At 41.8% G+C, this 26,456-nt stretch overlaps 1 protein-coding gene across 9 annotated transcripts in view; it reads left to right on the top strand.

The window, feature by feature from the left end:
* Positions 1–21,734, top strand: part of LOC311253970 (uncharacterized protein) — a 44,576-nt gene extending 22,842 nt beyond the window's left edge. For 2 of the 9 annotated variants that reach the window (XR_014622106.1, XR_014622107.1), the window contains exons 5-7: positions 4,522–5,177; positions 5,694–5,822; positions 20,999–21,726. Coding sequence is in view for 4 of the 9 variants with exons in the window: in XM_084384406.1 (XP_084240532.1) it covers positions 3,175–3,293; positions 4,522–4,880 (478 nt within the window). In the remaining 5 variants the exon portion in view is untranslated. Of the gene's footprint in view, positions 1–3,174; positions 3,294–4,521; positions 5,178–5,693; positions 5,823–8,448; positions 10,552–20,998 lie in introns of those variants that run through there. The other 7 variants (XM_084384408.1, XM_084384409.1, XM_084384406.1 and 4 more) reach the window with 7 other exon arrangements.
* The last annotated feature ends 4,722 nt before the right edge of the window (positions 21,735–26,456 follow it).

Consider the following 26,456-nt stretch of genomic DNA (forward strand, 5'->3'; position numbering starts at 1 on the left):
GTCTGATAAAAATATGCGGACCTCCTCACGCAGTTCAAAGAGCCTCGTTAAAACTTTGCTGTGAGAAAGCCACCTGACCTCTGTGTGAAAGAGAAGTCCTTCGTGGTCTGATCCCATTTCATGACAGAGTGTGGCAAAGAGTCTGCTTTGCAGTGGCCGTGATTTAATGAAATTGACAATCTTAACTGATGTTTGGAGGACACCTGCCAGCAAGTGCTTCCCTGTGGATCATACAGTGCAGAAATTTCACATGGGGGCTACCTCTAACACGCAGGCCCTCAAACCTTTTCTTGCCCCCTGCATAGCTCCAGCTCCATCTGTGCACACAGAGACACAGCTCTCCCATCTCAGTCTCTCTTTTTGTATGTTACTGTTGAGCTTGTTGAAAATGTCCCGTCCAGTGCATGTTCCCTCCATTGATGAGCAAAACAACATGTCCTCGTAGCTGTACCTCACAAAGGCCAGCAGCTGCGCATCTCCTGACACATCTGTGCATTCATCAATTTGCTCTTCCTCACTCTGTCAATGAGTTGCTCTTTAATGTCATTTGCTATGTCCTGAATGCGGCGCCCCACGGTGTCATTTGACAGGGGAATGGTTAAAGAGTGTTAGATATTTTCTCCCCATGCATTGCTCTTGTGATTGCTACAGCTGCGGGACGGATGAGACTCTCCGCAATCGTGTGAGCCTTTTTCGATTGAGCCACCAGATATGCGACCTCATATGAAGCTGCCAGGGCCTTAGCAGGGACTGTAGAATATTCACTCACCACTGTTTTTTGCCTTTTTAGTTCTTGCTCCCTGCGCTGAAAAAAATCAATTGGCTTATAAGTTAAGCTGCTGTGTTTTGTCTCTAAATGTCTTTTTAGTTTTGCTGGCTTCAAGCTCTCAGTGCCATATGTTTCTCAGGTGGTGGTTCTGGTGGCTGATCTTGGGACCCCTGCTGCTGCTGCTGACTGTCTTGTGCTGGAACACTTTTTCTTTTAAGCCATCGCTCCATTTTTCCAGCTAGCAAACTTGCTGCAGCTGTGGCTAAAACAACAACGCGCCTTTTTTCTCTCTTTTTCTTTTTTTATTTCCCCCCACGGTGAGAGGCGGGGTAGAGAGAGAGCCGTGTCTGTATGTGTGAATGAGAAGGGCAGACATGCAACTGGTTTTGAGTAATAAAATGCCTGTTTGAGACCAACCGCTCGTCGTCCTTGTAACATCCGGTTGGACGCTCATTATTTTGCGCATTTATATTTTTCCAAAATCATTTGGCGACCCCCAGAAATCATCTCGCGACCCCAATTGGGGTCAGGAATGGCTGCTCTAGGCGATGATGTACCCACACTCTATGACCTTATGACCCCGCCAATATGCAAACCTGACGGGAGCAGTGAGGAGGATCAGAGTTCAGTAGCCGATTTCAGTGAGCCATTGAGTGATTCAGTCACATTGCCTGTGTCACCACCAGAGTGCAGAGGGAGTCCTCAGAGAGCTGCCTTTCTTTGAGGTAGACTGGGAAGCAGGGCCAGTTAAACCTCACAAGTCACAAGCACAGTGAAGACGGGAGAAGCTAAAGGGTTCACTTAGACAAGGAGCACAAAGCTCTCCTTAACCACCAGAACTGCTTGATTTTGAGTTTCCCCCAGATTTGAGCTCACTGCAAAAACAAGATGTGACACTGAAGCAGTAGTTTGAAAAGGTGACAGATGTGGAGGGTGTTCAACAAAATAACCCAAGCTGTTTAGATGATGACACCTACATGGTGAAGGAGGGTCTTCTCTATCAGAAAAGGGGAAAAAAATGAGACTTTAGCACTGCCACAACAGTTCAGACAGAGAGTTATGGAGATGGGGCATTCAATTCTATGGGCAGGTCACCTGGCTTTCCAGAAAACTCTGAACAGGATTGGAAGCTGCTTTGTTTGGCCAGGGATGTACACTCAAGTCTCTCAGTGCTGTGCTTCCTGTGAAACCTGCCAACTAACCTCTGCTAGAGGAGTTACACGTACCCAATTACAGTCTTTGCCCATCATTGATACACCTTTTGAGAGGATAGGCATGGACATTGTAGGCCCATTTGAGAAAAGTTCCTCAGGCCACCTTTACATTTTGGTCATGTGCGACTATGCCACACGGCACCCTGAAGCCTTCCCTCTCAGGTCTTTCAAAGCTAGACAAGTAGCAGATTGCCTTTTACAACTTTTTTCTAGAGTAGGCATACCCAAGGAGATTTTAACAGACTGTGGGACGGATGGGCTGATGGAGCGCTATAACCAGACACTGAAAAACATGCTGCGCAAGTTTGTGTCTCACACAGGTTCGGATTGGGACTGCTGGCTGCCATACCTGCTGTTTGCGTACAGAGAGGTCCCATAAGCATCTACGGGCTTCTCTCCGTTTGAACTGTTGTATGGGCACCAGGTGAGAGGACCGCTGGACCTGCTGAAAGATTACTGGGAGAGTTCGAAGCCAGAAGGAGAAAATGTGGTAGCATATGTGGTAAAAATGAGGGAGAGACTGGAGAAGATGATGGCGCTTGTACATGAACACATGGAGTCAGCTCAACAAAACCAGAAGGTGTGGTATGATCAAAAGGCCAGAGAGCGGGTCTTTCATCCAGGCCAAAAAGTACTGTTGTTGTTGTTGCCAACCAGTGAAAGCAAGTTGCTGACTAAGTGGCATGGACCATATGAAATCAGCAAACGTGCGGGTAAGGTCACACATGAACTTTTTATGCCGGACAGGTTTAAAAGATACCAGACTTTTCATGTTAACCTGCTTGAGGAGGTCCAGGTGCGTTCAGAGCCTGTGCACCAGCAGCTTTTGGTCCGTGAGGTGCAGGAGGAGGATACTGTTGACAAGTTCTTCCCAGCTACCACCACAACAGCAGAGGGCCCAGAAGTGGACCTGTCACATCTGTCTCTCACCCAGCAGGCAGAGGCGAAGCCCCTGCTTGACCCAGAACTCTTCAGGGAGACACCAGCTTTCACCTGACTGGTGCAGCACAGGATTCGGCTGAAGGGAGATGCCCCAGTGCAGTAGAAAAGCTACAGGATTCCTGAGCGGTTGATTCCTCTGCTGCAAAAGGAAATTAGGCTGATGATGGAGCTGGGAATAACAGTGAGTGGCAGGCCCATTGTATTGGTCCCAAAGAAAGATGGTACTCTCAGATTTTGTATTGATTTCAGATACCTGAATACAGTGTGCAGCTTTCGGTACATCACCACACTGGACCTCAGCAAGGGCTACTGGCAGGTTGCCTTAGCACCAGATGCCAAGGAGATGACAGCTTTCAGAACACCATTTGGTATGTATCTGTTTAAGGTCATGCCATTTGGTCTCCAGGGGGCGCCAGCCACGTTTTAAAGACTAATGGACCATGTTTTGAGGGATTTATCTGACTGTGTGGCTGCATATTTGGATGATGTAGTTATTTTCAGCCAATCATGGGAGGAGCATATGGTGCACCTGCAACAGGTGCTGCAGAAAATAGAGGCACCCCCATCTACCCCTCAGACACTGTCATTAAGTTTGCCGATGACACGACTGTAGTTGGCTTGATCTCAGAGGAGGATGAGACAGCTTACAGGCATGAGGTGGATCATCTCATACAGTGGTGCGGAGCAAACGACCTCATCCTCAACACCTCTAAAACCAAGGAGATGATCGCTGACTTCTGTAGGACTAAGGTGGAACCGTACGCACCCCTCCACATAAATGGGGAGACGGTGAAGGATGTAGAAAAGCTGAAGTTTCTGGGAGTCACACTGTCGAACCAGCTGGCATGGACGAACAACACCATGCAGCTGGTCAATAAAGCTCAACAGAGACTTTTTCCTGAGGAAACTGAAGCGGGCCAAACTACTCCTCAACTTCTACAGAAGCACCATCGAGTCCATCCTGACCACCAGCGCCACAGTGTGGTACGCCAGCTGTACAGCCGCGGAACGCTACAGTCTCTATCGTGTGGTGAAGGTGGCTCAGCGCGTCATCAGGTTGAAGCTCCCCGAACTGGACACCATTTACACAAAAAGGCTCAACAAGAAAGCCCTCAGCATCCTTAGAGACACCCCACACCCGGTCACTCCATGTTTGAGCTGTTACCATCTGGCAGAAGGTTCAGGACAATCGGAACCAAAACAAACAGACTAAGAAACAGCTTCTACCCCAGAGCTGTTGCCTACATCATCCCACTTCTATCATAACAGTCACTGTTATACACACGCATGTTATACATGCTGCTGCTATCACTTATTATTATTATTATTATTATTATTATTATTATCATTATTTGAAGCTGCACTGATACCTTTCTGCTGCACAGACATTGTATTTTATATATACTGCTGCTCTTGTCTTGTTCTGTTGATCTCCATGTGTGCCTTTTATGTTTTTAAATTTTTTTTAATATATGTTTTATATTGTCTAACTAATTGTCTTTTACCGAGAATAGTCTAACAAAGTTTCATTGTACACCCAGTATAATGACAATAAAAGATTCATTCATTCATTCATTCATTCATTCATTCATTCAGACGGACACTTTTGGAGTGGGCCTGGGAGCAGTGTTTCTGCAGGAGGTGGAAGGAGAGGAGGTGGTGGTGGAAGGAGAGTCGGAAGCTGCTGGACAGAGAGACAAAGGTACTCTACAGTGGAAAAGGAGTGCTTGGCGATGAAGTGGGCCATCGACACCCTCAGATATTATCTGCTGGGGCGGCACTTCTTCCTGGAAACTGATCATCGGTCTTTGCAGTGGCTTTATCGCATGAGGGATGCCAACATGCACATCGCTAGGTGGTACCTGGCCCTGCAGCCCTATGACTTCACGGTGCACTACAGGTCAGGGAAGTCAAATGTGGTGGCGGACTGTCTGTCCAGAATGTCAGAGGAATGAGGTACTGTTCTCTTTGGGGAGAGGGAGGAGGAAATCTGACGAAGAGCACATCGTCACCAGGCTTTGCACACATGGCACCACGCACTATGGACTGAGTGTGACTACATATGCAGAGGAGCAACAGCACTTTATTGGAGATTTGCACAATACATTTTAACACTGTTTTTTGCACATTTGTATGGATATGTTTATCGTATTTATTGAACGTTTATTGTCCTTGGTCGGGTCTTGGTTTTACAGGTGGGTGATGTGTGGGCCACGCAGCTCCACCTAGAGCAGCGGGACAGAGGGTTAAAGGTGCATATTAAATGTGTTAATTCCTTCAACAAGGAGCTAAGCTAAGAATGTGTATTGTGTTGCTCAATAAGTGCATGCAGTGAAGAAGTCAAGTGTATTGTTTACTCACCAGTGTTTGTCTTCAGGGTGTGCAGGCAAAAGGCTTCCCCCAGGAAAAAAGACAAAGTGGGATGTGTATTTTTGTTGTTAGGGGAGGCAAATGAGGGTGTGTATTTGTTACTGATAAGGTGGTGTAAATATAGGAATAAAAATGGTGGGTTAAACATGTTGATAGGCAGTGGATCCCTGTGGATGGAATCTTCCAGGGTCATTAGCTGTGACACCCTATAAATGGGGGCCATTTTAACAACCTGGGGGAGGTGGTACTGATGTGTTATGCTGTTTGCTGAGGTGGAGGAATAAAGAACCACCTCTGTGACCCACCTTAAACCTGCCTGTGGATAATTTTTTGCTGTACCATCCAGCCGTAATTGTGGTCATTCTCACATGTCTGACTGAATATTTTGTATTTCATAGAACCATCAGCAGAGTAAACTATTGCAGCTGATGAGGGGGATAACATCCCACCAACACACAAGAGACGCAAACAACCATCAGCAGAGGATGGAGCATCTGGAGTCGGTGCCAGGAAACCTTCTTCCAAAAGTGAATTTTGAAACATTTTCATTTATTTGGAGTAACATAAGTAGATCTGGGTGTGTAAAATAAATTTAAAAAACGCACGCCTCAGTCTGGTGGCACCCTAGTACATTTAGTCAAGTAATGTATTTAATTACAAATTTGAGATACTTGTACTTAAATTTAGCCTTTTCTTTTCATATTACTTTTAAAGTTCCACTTTACTACATCTTAGAAGCAAATATTGCACTTTTTACTCCACTACATTTATCTGACAGCTATAGTTATTACCAGTTACACTGGAAATTATTATTTTTTTGCACAAAAATGAAGGGCTTATACAATATGGTTTGTTATAAATTCAAGTATTCATCAGTTTTTACATATATTGCTTATATTTGATTAATCAGTTGATTGACAGAAAATTAATTGATAACAATTTTGATAGTGGTTTCAGTTATTTTTCCAGTAAAATCATGTGGTTGCCGCTTTACAGCTGGTATGACATTTGCTGCGTTTCCTTTAAATCATTTCATTGTATTTATAATGTTCAGGTTTGGACTGGACATTGTGAAGGTGTCACTTGGGCCTCTGGCTTACTGTGACCACAGTTCTCAATATTTTTACCGATCAAAGGATTAATGGAGAAAACAACCAGCATGAAAATAACCATCGGTTGCTGTCCTAAACAAAATATTACAAAATCCTACCTTTACGTTATTGTAATCATTCTTAATGCCGGTCATCGGGTCAGAATTTCTGTTATCTGGTTAGATTAGTCATAAAATGGAAACTATTTTTCATGGTGGAGTGCTGAGGATGAATCGAGTCTCACAGCCTGTGGAAAGAAGCTTCTTGTTAGTCTAGTGATGCAGCACTAAAACAAACAAGCTGGTCAGGCCTGGTATTATTTGTTGTGAGCGCCTGTTCATAAGTGGACAGCTCCAAGTACAGGTGTGAATGCCTTAGGATTTTATGACTCAGACCGCAGTCAGTGGTGGTCTTGGCCACACGTGACCACATTCTTTTAGCACTGTGTAAGCACATGTGTCCTGGACCAGATTGAAGCACCGCCTGTTCAACTGATATTTTCTGTAGAGTGCTGATCACACTAAGACTCATTATGGGCATAGCCCCTTCAGAAACGTCCATAATGCAAAATAATTAATAGAATAAATGTCTGAGGTAAAACACAGCCCTCTATGCACTCTCCCCTCTCCTCCTCTCCTCTCCTTAGCAGCGGCGGTTAAATTTCAACAGTGGGGGGGACCCCTGGTGGAACGAGGAAGATGTAAGACACGTTTCACAGAGGCTCCGCTGGAATGATATTTTTTTTTTTTTACACTTTTATATTACACTTTTGTATTTTTTCTGCCAGCTTTAAGCCTTAATACTGCAGCCTTTTACTATAGGTAAACTTATTTTTTTACTTGCGGACACTCTATGATGGCAGGCCGAGGGAGAAATGATGCTTCTAAAACAGGCTGCGACAGGCCCCAGCCATCACCTGAGCAGCTAGATGCTAATGCTAATGCCACTGTGGCGAGAGCGGGTCTGAGTGTGTGTTTGTGTGAGCGTGTGTATGTGTAGTGTGTGTCGTCAACAACGCCACCTGGGATTTTAACCCAGGAAATAGCCATACAAGGCCAACACTAGGGCTGCAACTAACGATTATTTTGGTTGTCGACTAATCTAACGATTATTTTTTCGATTAGTCACAATTATTTTCGACTTTACCTCATATTCTCAGAGCAAATTAAAAACCCATGAAACATGTATTTGAAAACATAATATTTTGAAACAACTGCATTTTTAAATTGTTATTTTAATGAAACATAAATTGACAAAATAATACATTAAAGTGCAAGTTGTGATAACAAAAACATAATGTACAAATAACTTTACTATACTATAACTATACCTTTTTGAAATAGTGCTGCCAAGTCCAAAATTTCAAATAAAACTAGTAAATGTAAATAAAATTAAAAAAAATCCAGTACAAATGACTGTATAATTCACAAATTCTTCAAATTGCAATGCAGGAATGTGAGCATATCAACATACTCAGGTGTGAGGCTGGCTCTCTTCTTGGAGGTTATGTTCCCAGCAGCTGAGAACAGTCGCTCAGAAGGAGTAGAAGTGGCAGGAATGCACAAGAATGACCAGGCTAATGATGCAAGACTTGGATATTTTGCTTCATTTGACTTCCACCAAGATAGGGGATTAAAGTACATCAGTACCTGCAATGGGACAACAGATGAAAATTAGGCTTGTGAAAAAGTATGGCATGTTACAGTTGATGTTAAATGTTAATTAATAAGAACTGTTCTTATTTAAACACATAAATCTTGCCTCGTTGGTGATAGCTTGGTTGTGAGCATCCTGTTCAGCAGTCTCACTGTCAGTATCTGTTGAGGAGTCACATCCAAACAGTGAATCAAGAGACCCATTTGAAGTTCTCTTAGCACATGTAATGGCTTCCTCATTCTCACTGGCACACTGCCTCTTTGCAGTTTCTTCTTGCATGGACTGTAAGGCAAGAGATTGGACTTTACTTTGAAATTTCTGACACCAGGTTCAGTGTTCAGTTTCTGAAAACGCGGGTCCAGTGCAGCTGCAATGATCTGTGTGTTTGTGTTGTCATCTTTGACAGTGACTTCTCTGGACCAGCGTGCAGTTGTCTCCTGTGAAGCAGCTGCCTGGAATGCCAGAAACAGAAGCTGTATCATAGGTGGTCTGAGTGGACTTCTGAAGCCCTCTGACCAGAGGAGGCAGGGCAGAGGCGGTAGCATAGGTTTCACCACTCAGGTAGACAGTGGCACTTTCAAAGGCCTGAAGAGCTTTTGCCAGTTCCTCAAGCAAGGCCGACTGGTCTGGTTTCAGGTCGAGATGCTGTTTCCCTTTCTGTGTTACTGTTTGGGTTAGACAATGTTGCAGTCAGCGGCCATCTCTGTTCTAGCAGACGAGTCACCATGTAAAAGGTGCTATTCCACCTAGTAGAGACATCTTGGATAAATTTCTTCTCTGGGATTCCCATTTGTTTCTATTTGGTCTTCAGCTTGCTTGAGGCTAGTTCACTTCTTTTGAAGTGCTCTACAAGACACCTCGCTGCTCCTAGTGTTTTAGTGATCTGAGGATGTTTCAGAGCATGACCGATCACCTATTGTGGCCAAGTGTGGCCTGCACAGCGGACTGAATTCCACCCATGCTTTTCTTTCAAAATGTTTGCAGCCAGCACTGTGTCAACATTGGAGCCATTGTCATGGACAACAGCCACAATCTTGCTAGCAGGGACCTCAAACCTTGCCATGGCATACTCAATCCATGCAGCAATGTTAACTCCAGTGTGTCGTTCTTCCAGTGGCATGGTGGTGAGGCAGAAGCTAGTGAGTTCCCAGTCATCACTTAAAGTGACAAGTGATGCCAAAATATGCCTCTGTGGCAATACTGGTCCAGGCATCAGCTGTCAGGGCAATCTTGCTCTTAGTTGATTTAAGGACGTCTATAAGATAGATTAATGTTGAGTCGGTGTGTAGCTATGCCAAAACAATGTCGGACTCCGTAGTTTTCTCCGGGCCCCTGCCAAACCTAACCAGTGATGACATGTTCAGCCGCATGTCATCATTCAACCGCTGGCTGTCAAGGTGGTGTCCAGCAAACGATGTGGGCTTTGTTGATAATTGGCGGACTTTCTGGGGAAAACCTGGTCTCATTAGGAGAGACGGCATCCATCCCACTTTGGACGGAGCGGCTCTCATCTCTAGAAATTTAACCCATTTCATTAGCCAACAACCAGCCTGACAACCCAGAGTTGAGACCAGGAGGCAGAGCTGCAGTCTTACACGCTTCTCTGAGCTTCCATTAGATCAGTTGCTCCATTGAGACTGTGTCTGCCCCCCGACCACCTAAATTAATTAAATTAATCAAATCAAAAGTCCACAGAAGAGGAGTTGTGCATGAAAATCTAATAAAAATTAACAGCAACTCTGCAATCTCAAAACAAGACAAGAGAATTAAATGCGGACTCCTAAATATCAGATCCCTGTCATCGAAAGCTGTACTAGTAAATGACTTAATTTCAGACTGTAATATTGATTTATTCTGTCTTACTGAAACTTGGCTGCATCCTGAAGAATATGTCAGCCTGAATGAATCCACTCCACCCAGTCATATTAATACTCACATTCCTCGAGGCTCCGGCCGAGGAGGTGGTGTTGCAGCTATTTATGACTTAAGTCTGTCAATCATTCCTAAACCTAAATTAAATTATAACTCATTTGAAAGCCTTGTTCTGAGTCTTTCACATCCAACGTGGAAAACTTTACAGCCAGTTCTATTTGTTGTAGTGTATCGAGCACCTGGTCCTTACTCAGAGTTTTTATCTGAATTCTCTGAGTTTTTATCAAGTATAGTCCTCAAATCAGATAAAGTAATTATTGTAGGTGATTTTAATATTCATGTGGATGCCGTTAATGATAGCCTTAGTACTGCATTTATCTCATTATTAGACTCCATTGGCTTCTCTCAGTGTGTACATAAACCAACTCACTGTTTTGACCACACCCTTGACCTTGTTCTAGCTTATGGTATCGAGATTGAAAATCTAACAGTTTCTCCACAGAATCCTCTTTTATCAGACCATCACTTAATAACTTTTGAAGTTCTATTACTGGACTACACACCATTAGGCAAAAACTCCTTCACTAGATGTCTATCTGATAGTGCTGTAGCTAAATTTAAGGAAATTATACCGCTGGCACTAAATTCAATGCCATGTCTTAATATAATAGAGGACTCCTCCGCTAACCTCAGTTCCTCACAAATCGATCATCTTGTTGATAGCACTGCAGGCTCATTGCGAACAACACTGGACTCTATTGCCCCCCTGAAAAGGAAACCTATAAAGCACAGGAGGTTAGCACCCTGGTATAACTCGGATACCCGCAAATTGAAGCAAACATCACGGAAATTTGAAAGGAAATGGCGTTCCACCAACTTGGAAGAATCCCGCTTAGCCTGGAAAGATAGCCTTAAAATATATAGGAAGGCCCTCCGCAATGCCAGAGCAAGCTATTACTCGTCATTAATAGAGGAAAACAAAAACAACACCAGGTTTCTTTTCAGCACTGTAGCCAGGCTGACAGAAAGTCACAGCTCTACTGAACCATGTATTCCTACAACGCTCAGTAGTAATGACTTCATGAGCTTCTTTAATGATAAAATTTTAACTATTAGAGACAAAATCCATCATCGCTTGCCCTCAACTGGCACTATTGTATCTTTAAACACAGGAACCTCAGAAACAGTTGTAAATTCTGACTTATATTTAGACTGCTTCTCTCCCATCGACCTCCACCAACTAACTTCGATGGTTTCTTCATCTAGACCAACAACTTGTCTCCTAGACCCCATCCCAACTAGGTTGCTGAAAGAAACTTTACCTTTAATTAGCACATCTCTACTAGAAATGATCAACCTGTCTCTATTAACAGGATACGTACCACAATCCTTTAAACTAGCTGTAATTAGACCGCTCCTTAAAAAGCCTAATCTTGACCCAGAAGCTTTAGCCAACTATAGACCTATATCCAACCTCCCTTTCCTCTCCAAGATCCTTGAGAAAGCGGTCGCCAACCAGCTATGTGACTTTCTTCATAAAAATAGTTTATATGAGGATTTTCAATCAGGTTTTAGAGCACATCATAGCACAGAGACGGCACTGGTGAAAGTTACAAATGACCTCCTCATCGCTTCTGACGAATGACTTGTCTCTGTCCTGGTCTTACTAGATCTTAGTGCTGCATTTGATACCATTGATCATCACATTCTACTACAGAGACTGGAACACTTAATTGGCATTAAAGGACCCGCATTAAACTGGTTTATGTCCCATTTATCGGATCGATTTCAGTTTGTACATGTTAATGATGAGTCATCCCTGTATACCAAGGTTAGTCATGGTGTTCCTCAAGGCTCCGTGCTTGGACCCATACTATTCACCTTATATACGCTCCCTCTAGGAAATATAATTCGGAAACACTCCATAAACTTTCATTGTTATGCAGATGATACACAGTTATACCTATCAATAAAGCCAAATGAAACTAATCAGCTTACTAACCTCCATGCATGTCTCAAGGACATTAAGACCTGGATGACCTGCAATTTTCTGCTGTTAAACTCAGATAAAACCGAAGTTATAGTACTTGGTCCTAAACACCTTAGAGATGCATTATCTAATGATATAGCGAGTTTGGATGGCATTAACTTGGCCTCCAGCACCACCGTCAGGAATCTGGGAGTTATCTTTGATCAAGATATGTCCTTCAACTCCCACATAAAACAAATTTCAAGGTCTGCATTTTTTCATCTATGTAACATTGCAAAAATCAGGCCCATCCTGTCTCAAAAAGACGCAGAAAAGCTAGTCCATGCATTTGTTACGTCCAGGCTGGACTATTGTAATTCTCTATTATCAGGCTGCCCTAACAAGTCTCTAAAGAGTCTCCAGCTGGTCCAGAATGCTGCAGCACGTGTACTGACAGGAACTAAGAAAAGAGATCATATTACTCCTGTATTGGCCTCTCTGCACTGGCTCCCTGTAAAATCAAGAATAGAGTTTAAAATCCTTCTCCTCACTTACAAAGCTGTTAATGGTCAGGCACCATCATATCTCCAGGAGCTCATACTACCCTATCACCCAACTAGAGCATTACGCTCCCAGAACGCAGGATTACTTGTAGTTCTTAAAGTCTCCAAAAGTAGAATGGGAGCCAGAGCCTTCAGTTATCAAGCTCCTCTTCTGTGGAACCATCTTCCTGTTTTGGTCCGGGAGGCGGACACCCTCTCTACCTTTAAGAATAGACTTAAGACCTTCCTCTTCGATAAGAGCTTATAGTTAGGGCTGGGCCAGGACAGGCCCAGGCCTGTCTTGGACCAGCTCTTAGTTATGCTGCTATAGGCCTAGTCTGGGGGACAATGACACACTGAGCTTCTCTCTCCTCCCCTCTCCTCTCCTCTCCATCTGTATACATTATGCCTGTATACATGCCCCATCTCTGCATGTCACTGACTTACTTCTTCCCCGGAGTCCTTGTGCTTTCTAGTCCTACAGGCTCCCATGGATCCTGGCCGCGCCCGGGTCGTGGATCGTGGATGCGCCCACTGCTATGGCCCTGCCTGATCGTGGATGCGCCTACTGCTATGGCCCTGCCTGATCGTGGATGCGCCTACTGCCATGACCCTGCCTGACACCCACCACTACTGTCTCTAATATTAGTCACATCTCTGTTACATACGTTCCACTACTATTATTGTAATGCATTACTACATACCATCCTTACCATTAATCACTACTACTGTTATCACTAGTAATCACATTTCCATGTGCATTTCATTATTATTGCTGTAATACATCTTAATGTACTTTCACTCCTGTCAACCATCGCTTATAATTGAATACATTGTGATCTCGTTGATCTGCTCTGTACATGCGACATCTATTGCACGTCTGTCCGTCCTGGGAGAGGGATCCCTCCTCTGTGGCTCTCCCTGAGGTTTCTTCCGCATTTTTTTTTTCCCTGTTAAAAGGGCCTTTTTTTTGGGGCAAGTTTTTCCTCACTCGAATCGAGGGTCGAAGGACAGAGGGTGTCGTCTCTGTACAGATTGTAAAGCCCTCTGAGGCAACTGTGATTTGTGAATTTGGGCTATACAAATAAAATTTGATTTGATTTGATGTCATTGACTATCATGTTGACGATGCTTTCTGTCAAGACTTGAGCCATTGGAGGGGTTCATGTGCCTCTTCTGACAACAAAGTCATCTACACGCCTTTTCTTGGCACTGGAACTACTAAAAGAGAGAACAAAACAGAATTGTGTATCATTTAAGAAGCTGAAATCTATGCATCATCACGTTGTCATGCCTGATAGTAATTATTACAGTTTTTAATTGATTACATATCTTACAAATGAATTATTATTGTTATAAATCATTGCATTAAGTGGAGGTTTACTATTCAGTGTCTTATCCAATTTATATTATTACTGTTTTGTACTGATTTAATATCCTACACATGAATTATTACTGATATTGTTGCTGTCAGACAAAAACCTCTTATTTGCAAATTTGACTTTTTTCGACTATTTTTTTATAATCGATTTTACTGGCCACCCTTCACGTCTGTATACATTATTAACCAATGAATGTATTCAAAGAGCTTATCTCCAGCCGGCCTCTTGTCATGTTATGATGCACGGCAGAGCTTGGGTTCACAACAACCGCAGTTGTTGTTGTCATTCGAGATCTGTTGCATTTTTAATAACTTTGAATTTTAATAAATCACTTTTTGGTTGCACACTATTGGATGAATATGTCCATTTCCGTTCTTTTTGCTCGTAGGTTTGTAGCTTACTACCTACAGTTGGTACTAGTTTCAAATAGAGGTTTCCCTCACGGAAAGCGTGATTCATGCGTTGCGTGAAATTGTAGGTCACATTGTAGCCACTAGGTGGAAGCATCATACTGAAATGCAGCTCAAAAGATTTGGGGATAATTCCACATTTGACCACAACATAGCTGCAATGGAGAGTGGCGCTGTTCATAGGCCATAGGCTACTTAATTTGCAGCTGTGGTCGAGAGAGCTAGAGAGTGAATGGAGAGAGGGAGCGCTACGCCGGTAAATCAGATCAATGTTGTTTTTTATTGTTTCACAGTGGTTACGTTCAACAGGATCAGTGGTTCTCATGGGGGTCCTGTCCCCCTCCATATTTTTGATCTCTCCTGTAGCCTGGCCGGGTCTGGCTCCAAGTTTTAGCAAATTGTCTCATATCTATTTTCTGCAAGTTCTCGTGAATGTAACAATCCACTTATAGCCCACGATCGCTCGTTTAAACAGTCTCTAAGCTGCTTCGGTCGTGCCAGCAGCCTGGACCCGATGCAGCTGGACTCACGAGCGGAGCATTAATGCACATCTGTCTGCAGCTGCTCCAAACACACAATTTGAAGGGACAGATTAGATGTTAATTTTGTTAACAGTGACTTTGTTGATACTACTTTAATCGTAGAATGGAGCCACAACGGGCTGATTTCAGCCAAGAGCAGCCGGTTGTTTTAATGGAAAGTAGGCTATGAGCGATACAAAAAAGCTGATCACAGCCTGAAGCAACAGTGTTGCTGCAAATATAACAAGAGGAGGCTGCTTTTAATTTCTGACAGCTGAACATTGCGCTTTTAAATATGAAGCTTACCCAAACAAAAAACTAGAGCAACAACTGTCATTTTTTAAATTGTGTTTTCATATATTTCACCGATTGTAATAGAATGCGAGTGTGTTTTATTGAAAGCGAGACTGGCTGTGTGTATGAAAATCGCTACAGTGAACTGGTGCTTTGGTTTTTAGGTGCTCTACAATCTCATAGTTTCAAAGAAAATGGATTGATTGATTTATACTTAACGAAATGAAACGAAAACAATATATATTATATTACTATATTGTTGCAACTTTAGAAAATATAATCCAGGGGAAAAAAGGCTTACAAACATGGACCAAAACAGCTCAGTAATACGCACAAAAATCCAAAAGAAATGAAAATGAACTAAAAAAAATAACTAAACATCATGAAGTGGTCTCAATCTGTGTTTTACGCATGCCTCTGTGCATCTGGCACATGTGTCTTGGAGTTCTGAATGGAGGCTGTATGTTCAGCTCCCCTTACATGTGAAATTTATTACATGAAACACGACGAAATTTCTTCACTTATGAACTGAAAAGTGTGAGGAGAGCTACTGTAGGAACCGGTTTTTCTGTTCAAAGCAAACAGCTGTGTGAAGTACTGTGGGGGGCAGGACTTTTGTCTGACAATGTACTTGAGTGAAGTATCCACAAACACACCCATTGGTCAGTGTAAGTGTGACTCCATCTCTTTTTACTTTTTAAACACACACTAAAATTATGGAGCGTGAGCATGTAGTTGACGCGTGTCTTAGGCCACAAAAACTCCACAGTTCTTTCTCACGTGGGTTTATTGAAACCTTTATTCAAGTTACAACAAAAAATAAAACTGTAGCAATCCAAAATCAGGCAATAATCATTAGCACGGTCAAAAACTAGTGTGCTCTCCTCGCCTCCATAATCATCACTGAACCAAAGTACGCACGCATCACGTTACGCACATCTCAGCCAATAAGAAGAGCGCAGTTGTTATTAACTAATAGGCACTCTTATAACCTCAAATATACAAAATCAGAATAAATCCAACAAATCTAAATTATTTATCACCTTATGTGTAATATACAAAATGGCTCCAACAGTCAGAGATAAATGGAGGATGCTAATGTGTTACATTGTGTCCAGCTGTCGTCACAGCAATTATTACAAGCACACCTATTGGTCAGAGATAAATGGAGGCGCTAATATGTCTATTAAGCTCATTACTTTCAATAGAGCCGAGAAGATGGAACATAGGAAAATATTTTTCATTCTAGTTTTAGAGGCTGCATTTAAAAAAAATATATATAAAAAAATAAAGTTATTACTTTACATCACGTTCATAAGATGTGTAGTGACTGGAATTCAGACTTCCCAAAAATATAAGATATATACAGTACAGACCAAAAGTTTGGACACACCTTCTCATTCAATGAGTTTCCTTTCTTTTCATGACTATCGACATTGTAGATTCACACTGAAGGCATCAAAACTATGAATTAACACATGTGGAAATATGTACTTAACAAAAAAGTGTAAAACAACTGAAAATACGCCTTATATTCTAGTTTCTTCAAAGTAGCCACCTTTTGCTCTGATTACTGCTTTGCACACACTCTGCATTCTCTTGATGAGCTTCAAGAGGTAGTCACCTGAAATGGTTTTCACTTCACAGGTGTGCCCCGTCAGGTTTAATAAGTGGGATTTCTTGCCTTATAAATGGGGTTGGGACCATCAGTTGTGTTGTGCAGAAGTCAGGTGGATACACAGCTGATAGTCCTACTGAATAGACTGTTAGAATTTGTATTATGGCAAGAAAAAGCAGCTAAGTAAAGAAAAACGAGTGGCCATCATTACTTTAAGAAATGAAGGTCAGTCAGTCCGAAAAATTGGGAAAACTTTGAAAGTGTCCCAGGTCAATGCCACACAGAGTTCTAGCAGCAGACACATCTCTAGAACAACTGTTAAGAGGAGACTGTGTGAATCAGGCCTTCATGGTAGAATAGCTGCTAGGAAACCACTGCTAAGGACAGGCAACAAGAAGAAGAGACTTGTTTGGGCTAAAGAACACAAGGAATGGACATTAGACCAGTGGAAATCTGTGCTTTGGTCTGATGAGTCCAAATTTGAGATCTTTGGTTCCAACCACCGTGTCTTTGTGCGACGCAGAAAAGGTGAACGGATGGACTCTACATGCCTGGTTCCCACCGTGAAGCATGGAGGAGGAGGTGTGATGGTGTGGGGGTGCTTTGCTGGTGACACTGTTGGGGATTTATTCAAAATTGAAGGCATACTGAACCAGCATGGCTACCACAGCATCTTGCAGCGGCATGCTATTCCATCCGGTTTGCGTTTAGTTGGACCATCATTTATTTTTCAACAGGACAATGACCCCAAACACACCTCCAGGCTGTGTAAGGGCTATTTGACCAAGAAGGAGAGTGATGGGGTGCTGCGCCAGATGACCTGGCCTCCACAGTCACCGGACCTGAACCCAATCGAGATGGTTTGGGGTGAGCTGGACCGCAGAGTGAAGGCAAAAGGGCCAACAAGTGCTAAGCATCTCTGGGAACTCCTTCAAGACTGTTGGAAGACCATTTCAGGTGACTACCTCTTGAAGCTCATCAAGAGAATGCCAAGAGTGTGCGAAGCAGTTATCAAAGCAAAAGGTGGCTACTTTGAAGAACCTAGAATATAAGACATATTTTCAGTTGTTTCACACTTTTTTGTTAAGTATATAATTCCACATGTGTTAATTCATAGTTTTGATGCCTTCAGTGTGAATCTACAATTTTCATAGTCATGAAAATAAAGAAAACTCTTTGAATGAGAAGGTGTGTCCAAACTTTTGGTCTGTACAGTACATGGTAGCCTACGTGCTTCAAATAAAACATTTTTGTTTAAAAAATCGACAGGTATACAGAACAGTGCAGTATGATATACAGTAGGTAATTTAAAGCAGAGTGTGTCCTCAGATCTGCGTAGTGTGCGCATCAGTCTTTCAGCAGGAGATCCTTCGGCCCTGGGCATTTTTCGCCGTCTGCCATGCAGTCACATGCCAGTCGGTCCTCCCTTTAATGCTATGACCTGTTCAATGACTTTGTCCAAGTGATCTATGTATTTGTTGCAGGCCTCTTTGGTGAGCTTATATTTCCAAAATGACTCTATTGCGGAGATCAGTTCATCTCTGTTTTTGGGTTTGGCCTCACAGCGAATGTAGCGTTTCATTGAAGCCCAGACTAACTCGATCGGGTTCAGATCCGGCGACCTAAAATTTTTTTGCTGAGCATAAGGTTTGTTCTAAATTAAATAAAAGCCTGTCCCATACAGACGCGTGTCTCTCTAAAGGGGTCCGCTCGGCACACACACACCCTCAAAAAAAACACAAAAAAAAAACTATTGGCAGGAGTCCGGGCCGTGAGAACCGGCAGTCTACCTCTCGTATGGATAATCCAACGGATTTGATCTGGAAAATCCCTTGTTGTGATAGACTCATGTGTTTTCATAATCTACAGTAGCCTATCATAAAGTGGATACAATCACCGCAACTCTGTCCGGAGCTTCGCTACTTTTATTTCCGTATCCTTGGTAACAGTAACCCAGGTACAAGGATCCCCCCCTCCCCGCTTGACTTGAAATTAAAAAAAGTGACACAGGCTATTGCCCGTTCATTCATGAGAAATCATCCAGCAACACACTCAATCAAACAAGGTGGGGAATGAGAAATCTGCGGCACTACTGTACAGTAGTTCGCTCATTTTAAAAATACAGACGGGTGTGTTTCGAGCTGACGAGACTGAGGACCGAAAAAGAGTGAGACGTATACTGTAGCTGCCGTCGTTACATTTGTCTCATTGAAAAACTATACTGTATTACAGTGGCGAGCGGTGACCTTTTACTGTGGTCATGCTGAAGTGTCAATAGCATGCGCGCCCGTAAGGGGGGTATTTATTTATTAATAAAAAATATAATATGGTTTTTAACTACTACAGTGGAAACCGCTTATAGTGATCACGTTGGTCCAGAGTACATTTGATCACTATAAGCGGTTGATTGCTAAAACCGAATTGTTATTATTTCACTTATTTTTTTGTGCAGAACATAATCTAAATGCCAGTTGTATAGTTTTTCAATGAGAAAAATGTAATGAAACGGTCGTCAGCGCGATCCTCTCGTCAGCTCCAAACTCACCCTTCTGCACCTCAATCACAGACCACAGCTGGTTTTCCACACAGCATTTACAGTAACTCACGTGACACGTCTCAGATCAGTAGGCGCTGCTGCCGGTGTGTTTTTAAAATGAGCGAACTAGGCTAGTAGCGCCGCAGATTGACAGATCTGACACTTGTTTGACAGAGTGTTTCGAGATGGTTTTCATGAATGAACAGGCAATATGTCACTGTCAGACCGGATCGTTTGACGGGAGGGGGGGTCGGCCAGTTTTTGTGATATTTACTTCAGGAGTAGGCCGTCCACTTGAAATTATAGTTTTCTTTTCCTCAAAAGTTCTCCGCGAAAACGGCACTGAACGCAAAGACTGAATAGAATTAATATTTTCACTCATTTTGACCGGGCTACACGATGAAATGAACCACTGACAGTTTCCCGCTGAACAATTCAAACAAGTCAGTTTTGCGCATGCGCGTTGGCAGATAAGCTGCTTCACTGACAGCTTTTTTGCCATTCAAAATGCTCTTCTACAGTAAACACAGCCTCTAGCAGTAACTGTACTACTCTGTGTCACAGTGCGCACGCGCGAAACAAGCTGTCAGCTTTCCAGCTTTTCGCAAGCAAAACGGGACAGATTAGGCACGGATTTAAGACCAAAACAGTAGAACTAAGGTATTGTATAATTGAACACACTGCCAGATTAATATTTTCAATTATTTTTATTGAAGGGCTTGGGCATGCACTGCATTTATAGCTTATTAAGACCGCTCGCCCATGCTGTATTATTATTATATTGCATTCCCCATTTGTGTTCACTGCTCCGTGCTGCTGTCTTATGGAGGCGTCCTGCTGCTCACAGATGCCACCTGGCGGTTGTTTGGGCACATTGCAGCTTCTGGTGAAAACACAATTACTCCTCCAAAAAAAAAATCTGTGTGACTCTCCCGTGACTCACGCGTGAAATCCTCCAAATGAAACTAGTACCCACTGTACAGTGACACGTAAATTTAATACCATATATTGAAGATAGGAGGCTTCTGCTTGACAGCGACGATATGCTACAAACCACTACAAAACAGATAGGCTACGGCTGTAAGTCACTGATAACGAAGACAAATAACTTTTATCGGTTCAACTCGTGAATTTACCCTTCTGGCGTACATGCCACCACAGCTATATATATGTATATATACACATATATATGTATATATACATATGTGTGTGTATGTATGTATATATATGTATATGTATGTTTATATATATATATATGTGTGTGTGTGTGTATGTGTATATGTATGTATGTATATGTATGTATGTATATATATGTATGTATATATGTATGTGTATATATATGTATATATATGTATGTATATATATGTATATATGCATATGTATGTATATATATATATATGTATGTATATATGTATATATATGTGTGTGTGTGTGTATGTATGTATATATATGTGTGTGTATATATATATATATGTATGTGTATATATATATAAATAAAACTGATGTGGATATTATGACTGCCCCGTCTGTCATAGACCAAACTATCACATACAAACACACACATACAGACTGATTTAATGCAGTCATATGGACAGTGTGGTCTGCAGAGTAAAGTAGTAGAGCTGTGAGTGTTGGCTCTGATCAGTCCAGTTCTGTCTGTCTGCTTACATTTATTTTAAATTATCTGAAGCCTTGAATCCCAAACCCTTCAAAATACATGATGCTACTTTTACTGTATACTTCTGGCTTATTGTGATAAAGTGTTGGAAATTTTGTGTCTCAATTTAATTGTTACTCCTATGTTTCATCTAGGTCTCGGACCATGCTATTCTACACATGTTCTTGTCCTTGAATATCACAAGTCTTCAGCCAACACTGCACCCCTACTACCGACACACCACTCCTGCTTCAGCACCATATGGTGTCCTGCATCACATAACACTGATCCAGTGGAATAAGCCTTTCAACATCGACATACCACTACTCTTCCAGAGGTATAAGCCTTTAGGCATGGACATACCACTACTCCATAATTAAAGGTATAAGCCTTTAGTTATAGACATACCACTGATGATCCAGAGGAATATGTCGTTTTTATGCCAGTGGCCACCAACTGGGATTTCAATATTGTTTTGAAGATGTGGGTACAAAATGAATGTGTCACAAGTCACCATTAAATTTGTTTACTCATTTGGATCATTTGTTTAGGCTGAGACGTGATGTTTATAAGTGACTGTGTGCAAGGCACAAGCTAAATACATGTAGCTATACGATGCTTTCCACCTTTGTAGTAAGTAACATTGTTATGATGCAGTAAGTAGTGCAGCGGCCTTGCAGTGAAAGGAGTTTGAACTGATCATGTGAACTTTATTTATCCATTGTTTTTTTTTTCCTCTTTTGCAATAAAGACATCCTTTATCCTGTACAATGTGCAAATAAGAGCATGTCTTAATTTTGGAGCTTGACTAAGAAAACACATTGAAATGTCTTAGTTGAAAGCCAGTATTGCAAATCCTGGTGGGAATATTGTCTAAATGTGAATTTGTCATTGTTGTCTTCATATACTCAATAAAACATTTGCACTTCTGAGCCAGTCGAATGTTGTGTTGCTAGTGATTTCTGTTTAACAGAAAAATGCTCACTGGAGGATTGTTGTAGACATCGGGGTGTTTTTCTCATGAGCTTAAGAAATGAGAATGTGTAAATGTATTGACTACGCCTGGAATAGTTCACTGCTGCCAATGTCCAGATGCAGGTTCCTATATCTGCCAGAGGGTGGCACTGTAGACATTTGATGACTTGTTTTCATTCATGGTCTAACAGCCACTGAACCTAGACCTGTTTACAGTCTGGCTAGTTGTTATAAAGAAAGTGCTGAAAATGTAGCGTCTCAATTTAATTGTTACTCCTATCTTTCATCTATCGGATCATGCTATTCTACACATGTCTATGCAGCAGCATTTGTTCAGAATTAGAATCAGATTCAGAAATAGTTTATAATCCCCGAGGGGAAATTGCTCCCATTCAAAATTCAGAATATGCAGAAATAATAATAATAATAATAATAATATTAGGAGTTGAACAAAGTGTTGAATGTACTCCTGTGGCTGACCACCACGTCATGGCGTGGATGAGAGCCATTGTTCAAGATGACATGTAACTTGGACAGCATCCTCCTCGCTGACACCGCCGTCAGAGAGTCCAGCTCCACTCGCAACAACGTCACTGGCCTTGCGGATCAGTCTGTTCAACCTTTTTGCGTCCGCTACCCTCAGCCTGCTGCCCCAGCGCACAACAGCATAGTATAGCACTGGCCACCACAGACTCATAAAACATCCTGAGTATAGTCCGGGAGATGTTGAATGACCTCAATCGTGTCAGAAACTAGAGATGTATGTATATATATACAATAGTTACATATACCACTCCTGCTTCGGCACACATTTCCCTGAGATCATGGTAGTATTTTCATACATTAATGTAAAACAACAATTGTGCTTCCTGCTGGAAAGCGCAGGCGCAGACACTGTAAACACGAGCACTTATTGCCAGAGACCGTACTTGCGAAGCAAAATACACGAGTGAAAGAATTGTACAATGCTTTCCATTCTCGACTCAGTGGCGTACTAGATAGCGTGACCACCCGCCCAGGAGAATACTAAGCACGAGACCGCTGATCCAAAGGGGCTGCTTTATGCAACTTTCTGTTTCTTTTGTGCCATAAACAAACCTTTTATCCTTTAAAATGTGCAAATTAGATCTTATCCTCATTTTTCTAATTTCTCACATCTAAGCCAGTATTGCAAATACTGGTGAAATGTGGTCTATATGTGAAGATTTAATCAACATCCTCATACCCAAATTTAGCCTTGTTCTAGCCTAGTCATCAGGTTTGCAATTGACGGCTATTACATGTTTATTACACAGAAAGTTGCTTGCTGGGTAGTGTATACAGCTCATCCACCGCCTCTATACAACCCCCAATATCAATTGCCTTACGTCATACCACAAACGATATGAATCATAGGCTATGTAGGCAATAGCAAAGTAGATCAGCGCTAAGCCATTACCCATAGTTCAAGTGTGTTGCGTGAGGTCAGTACGTCTACCACTCTTTGATACCAGAGACAGTGTTTACCTGATGACTTGAAGACATAGCTGGTAAGTTTTGCTCGCATACAAGCTCTCACAAGGAAAAAAAAAAGTGGTTTCCATGATTTTACAGTATTCCTTACAATATTTAAGTAGTATGCTATACTGGCAATGGAATTACTCTAACTGAAAAAGTCCGAATCACCTTGTCATAATTCTACAAGCAAGCTTACGTGAAGCCATTACCGAAGTTTACAGCCAAGTTGCAGTTGCTGTGTTCGAGTTGGAATTATAATACGTTACAATAAGTTGAGGTGAACCGTTCACTTTTTCATAAAAGCCTTAAAATAGGTGGTCAGTTGTATTGTTGTGGCCCCTCAACATTTTTAGAAATGGTGCCATCGAAAAAACGCGTAATGGCGGTTACGACGCTTTTTTTTTTCTAACAACTGTAGCCCACCTGCCAGCCTGACCTTCCAGTCATTGCAGGCAATGAAAGACAAGGGATTAATATCACAGGAGTGGTCTGACCAGTGTGAGAGCATGCATAAAGCTGCCTTAGAAAATGTAGTGGACACACCTCTTTTATGGTGACATGGGATACTCCAAAAGATGGGTGTTCTTCTCTATATACACTGGCCAGATGGATAACTGGTGCAAATGTGGGCGCACTAGAGTAACCTTTGACTCAGTGTCTGGTAAGTGGAACTGCCAGTGTAGAGGGACTGGGAAATCACATTGTTGTCTCCACCGCATGCTGGCAATGTGGTGGATCTTTCAGGAATCCCCAGATCTTCTCCTGCCTAATTCAGACATCCTGATAAATGACATAGACGATCTGGAAACAGAAATACACATGTTGGAAGCTGAAATTTCAGCGTATGCCGAAAATGACAGAAATGTATGTCAAATGACCAACTATTTGTATACTAAAAAGAAAATCCCACCACTCCAGGAGCTACCAGTGGATCTCAGAAGTAAAGAGAAGGATCCCCCCAATGTTTTCTTTCCAGAAGAGACCACTTGCCCATATTGTCCGGGACCCACACCACCAGATCTACTGCCCTACAACATTATTACCACTCAGGCAACTGTTTATGGCTACACATACATTAAAAAAGGCAAGTGATGTTGATAGTTTAAAAAACATGCATCTGTTTCTGTCTGTCCTTTCTGACTGTCTGTCTGTCTGTCTGTCTATCAGTCATTATGTTACATATACTGTACATATTAAGTCTTCATCTGTGTTTGTTTGTCATCTTGTTTTCATTTGACCCTAAATGATCTACAGGTATCTCCGTGGCCATCAAGCAGTGTCCCCTATGCAAGAACCATGTGCGTTTTCAGGACTACAAGTCTGGGTTCCACAATTTCAATGACCGTGTCTTCCTGACCCTCCCGTTATGTGAACTTCTGCTTTCTGCATTGACCGTAAGTGTTAATGTTTAGAGTGAAAATCTTTATTGAACGTCATCTGTCATGCAAATAATGATGAACTACTGCCAGGGGCCTTTGTTCTTTATTTTAAGCTACTTTTCATTGAAATTAGACACTATATAATGCTTTACGTGTTATGACATCATTAAATGTACTAACTCTCTATTTTAAGTAGTCGTTGAGGTTATTGGTAACAGAAAAGTTATGTCTCAGGACTGTTGTGTGTGACAACAGCAATTGGATGTATTTTTTTGACTCAGGTTTTTATGCATTTCTCAGAACAAAACCGCTCCTGGTCGCATGCCGTCAACCCTGTCATTCTTCAATGACAACCGTTTCCACCACCAAACTGTTCGAAGAGCTTTTCACCACTTTCTGTCATTGACAGACTTCAGATTCATGTTCAGTTGTTACCAGTGTGGGGACTGCCCTCCAGTTATTATCGCAGATGCAAACTGGAAGGTAGCCTTTGACATACCAGGTGAGCCTGCAGTGTATACATGAACATCTAACTAAACTTAGTATTGTTTGCAATTATGCTAATTATCAATAACAGCTATTGTTTATATCATTCTACACTGCTGTTGCTAATATGATGACTTTTTGCAGTCTCTACATTTAAGAGGCCTGATCCAGAGGTTCTCACAGAAGAAGACCTCAGCATCAACATCAACAGCGCATGGGAACAGCTAGACAGGAAATGATCGCCGAGGGGTTTATATCAGGTTAGTTTATTGCATTAGACATTTAAAGTTCCTATCCTAGGCCCCATAACCACATTTACATGACAAGACAAAAATGGCTCAAGGAAAGGGGATGGGTTTGTCAAACAGAAACTGTTAACATTTGATTTACATTGTTCTTGTACGGAAAATTGAAAACACTTTTGGCATAACTTTGATTTGTTTTTATAAGCTCCAAGTGAACTTTTGTGAGGTAATTATTAGCTTATCTGTGTACCTTCATATCAATCAATTGCCTATTCTGAAACGAAAACTGGAAAAAAGAGTGTTCTTTTAATTATGGTTTGTCATCTAATTTGAAAAAGGGAGATATCCTCGCGTTTTCACAAAATACAATAGAATTTGGTAGAATAAGACTCAATTTTTTTTATCACTCACAACCCTCATTTTTCTTCTAAGTATGCATCCAAAAGAATTGAATGGCCTGTACAGAAAATTCACACTGATCTCTCATCACTTGCCTGTGGCCAAAATTATAATCAAAGCTGGACAGGACTATACATACCTGTTATAAAAGTTTACCACATTGTTGCTCGCTTATGCCACAAGAGGGAGTATACCCTTAAGTGAGTTCTGTCCAGAGTAAACTGTTATTCACATAATTCATTTGATATAAAAAGTGCATACAGATCACAGCCATCAGTCCACAACAACGATCATGAATGCTTCCAGTACACTTTTTGCTAGAAATGCTCATTTAAAATCAGCCCAATTTCATATTTTGTAGTAATGAATATAGGACTTTTCTGTTGGCTTACTGCACATGTACTGATTTACATTTTATTTTTGGGACCAAGGTGCTGTCTTCTGTGTTGTTATTTCTTTGAGGGGATTTGTATGTTTTCCCTCATTTAAAGTCACTTATTGTGCATTTTAAGTTTTGTCAAGGTAGCCAGGACTGTGAGTGAGCTAAAGAAAAAACACGTTATTCAGAGTAACCGGAAAACAGTATAATTGGACATACATATCACACGAAGTACACAGGCCTGCATATCTAT

The sequence above is a fragment of the Pagrus pagrus genome, assembly GCF_965226575.1.
Source record: "Pagrus pagrus genome assembly, contig: HAP1_SCAFFOLD_99, whole genome shotgun sequence".
Classification (NCBI taxonomy): domain Eukaryota; kingdom Metazoa; phylum Chordata; class Actinopteri; order Spariformes; family Sparidae; genus Pagrus; species Pagrus pagrus.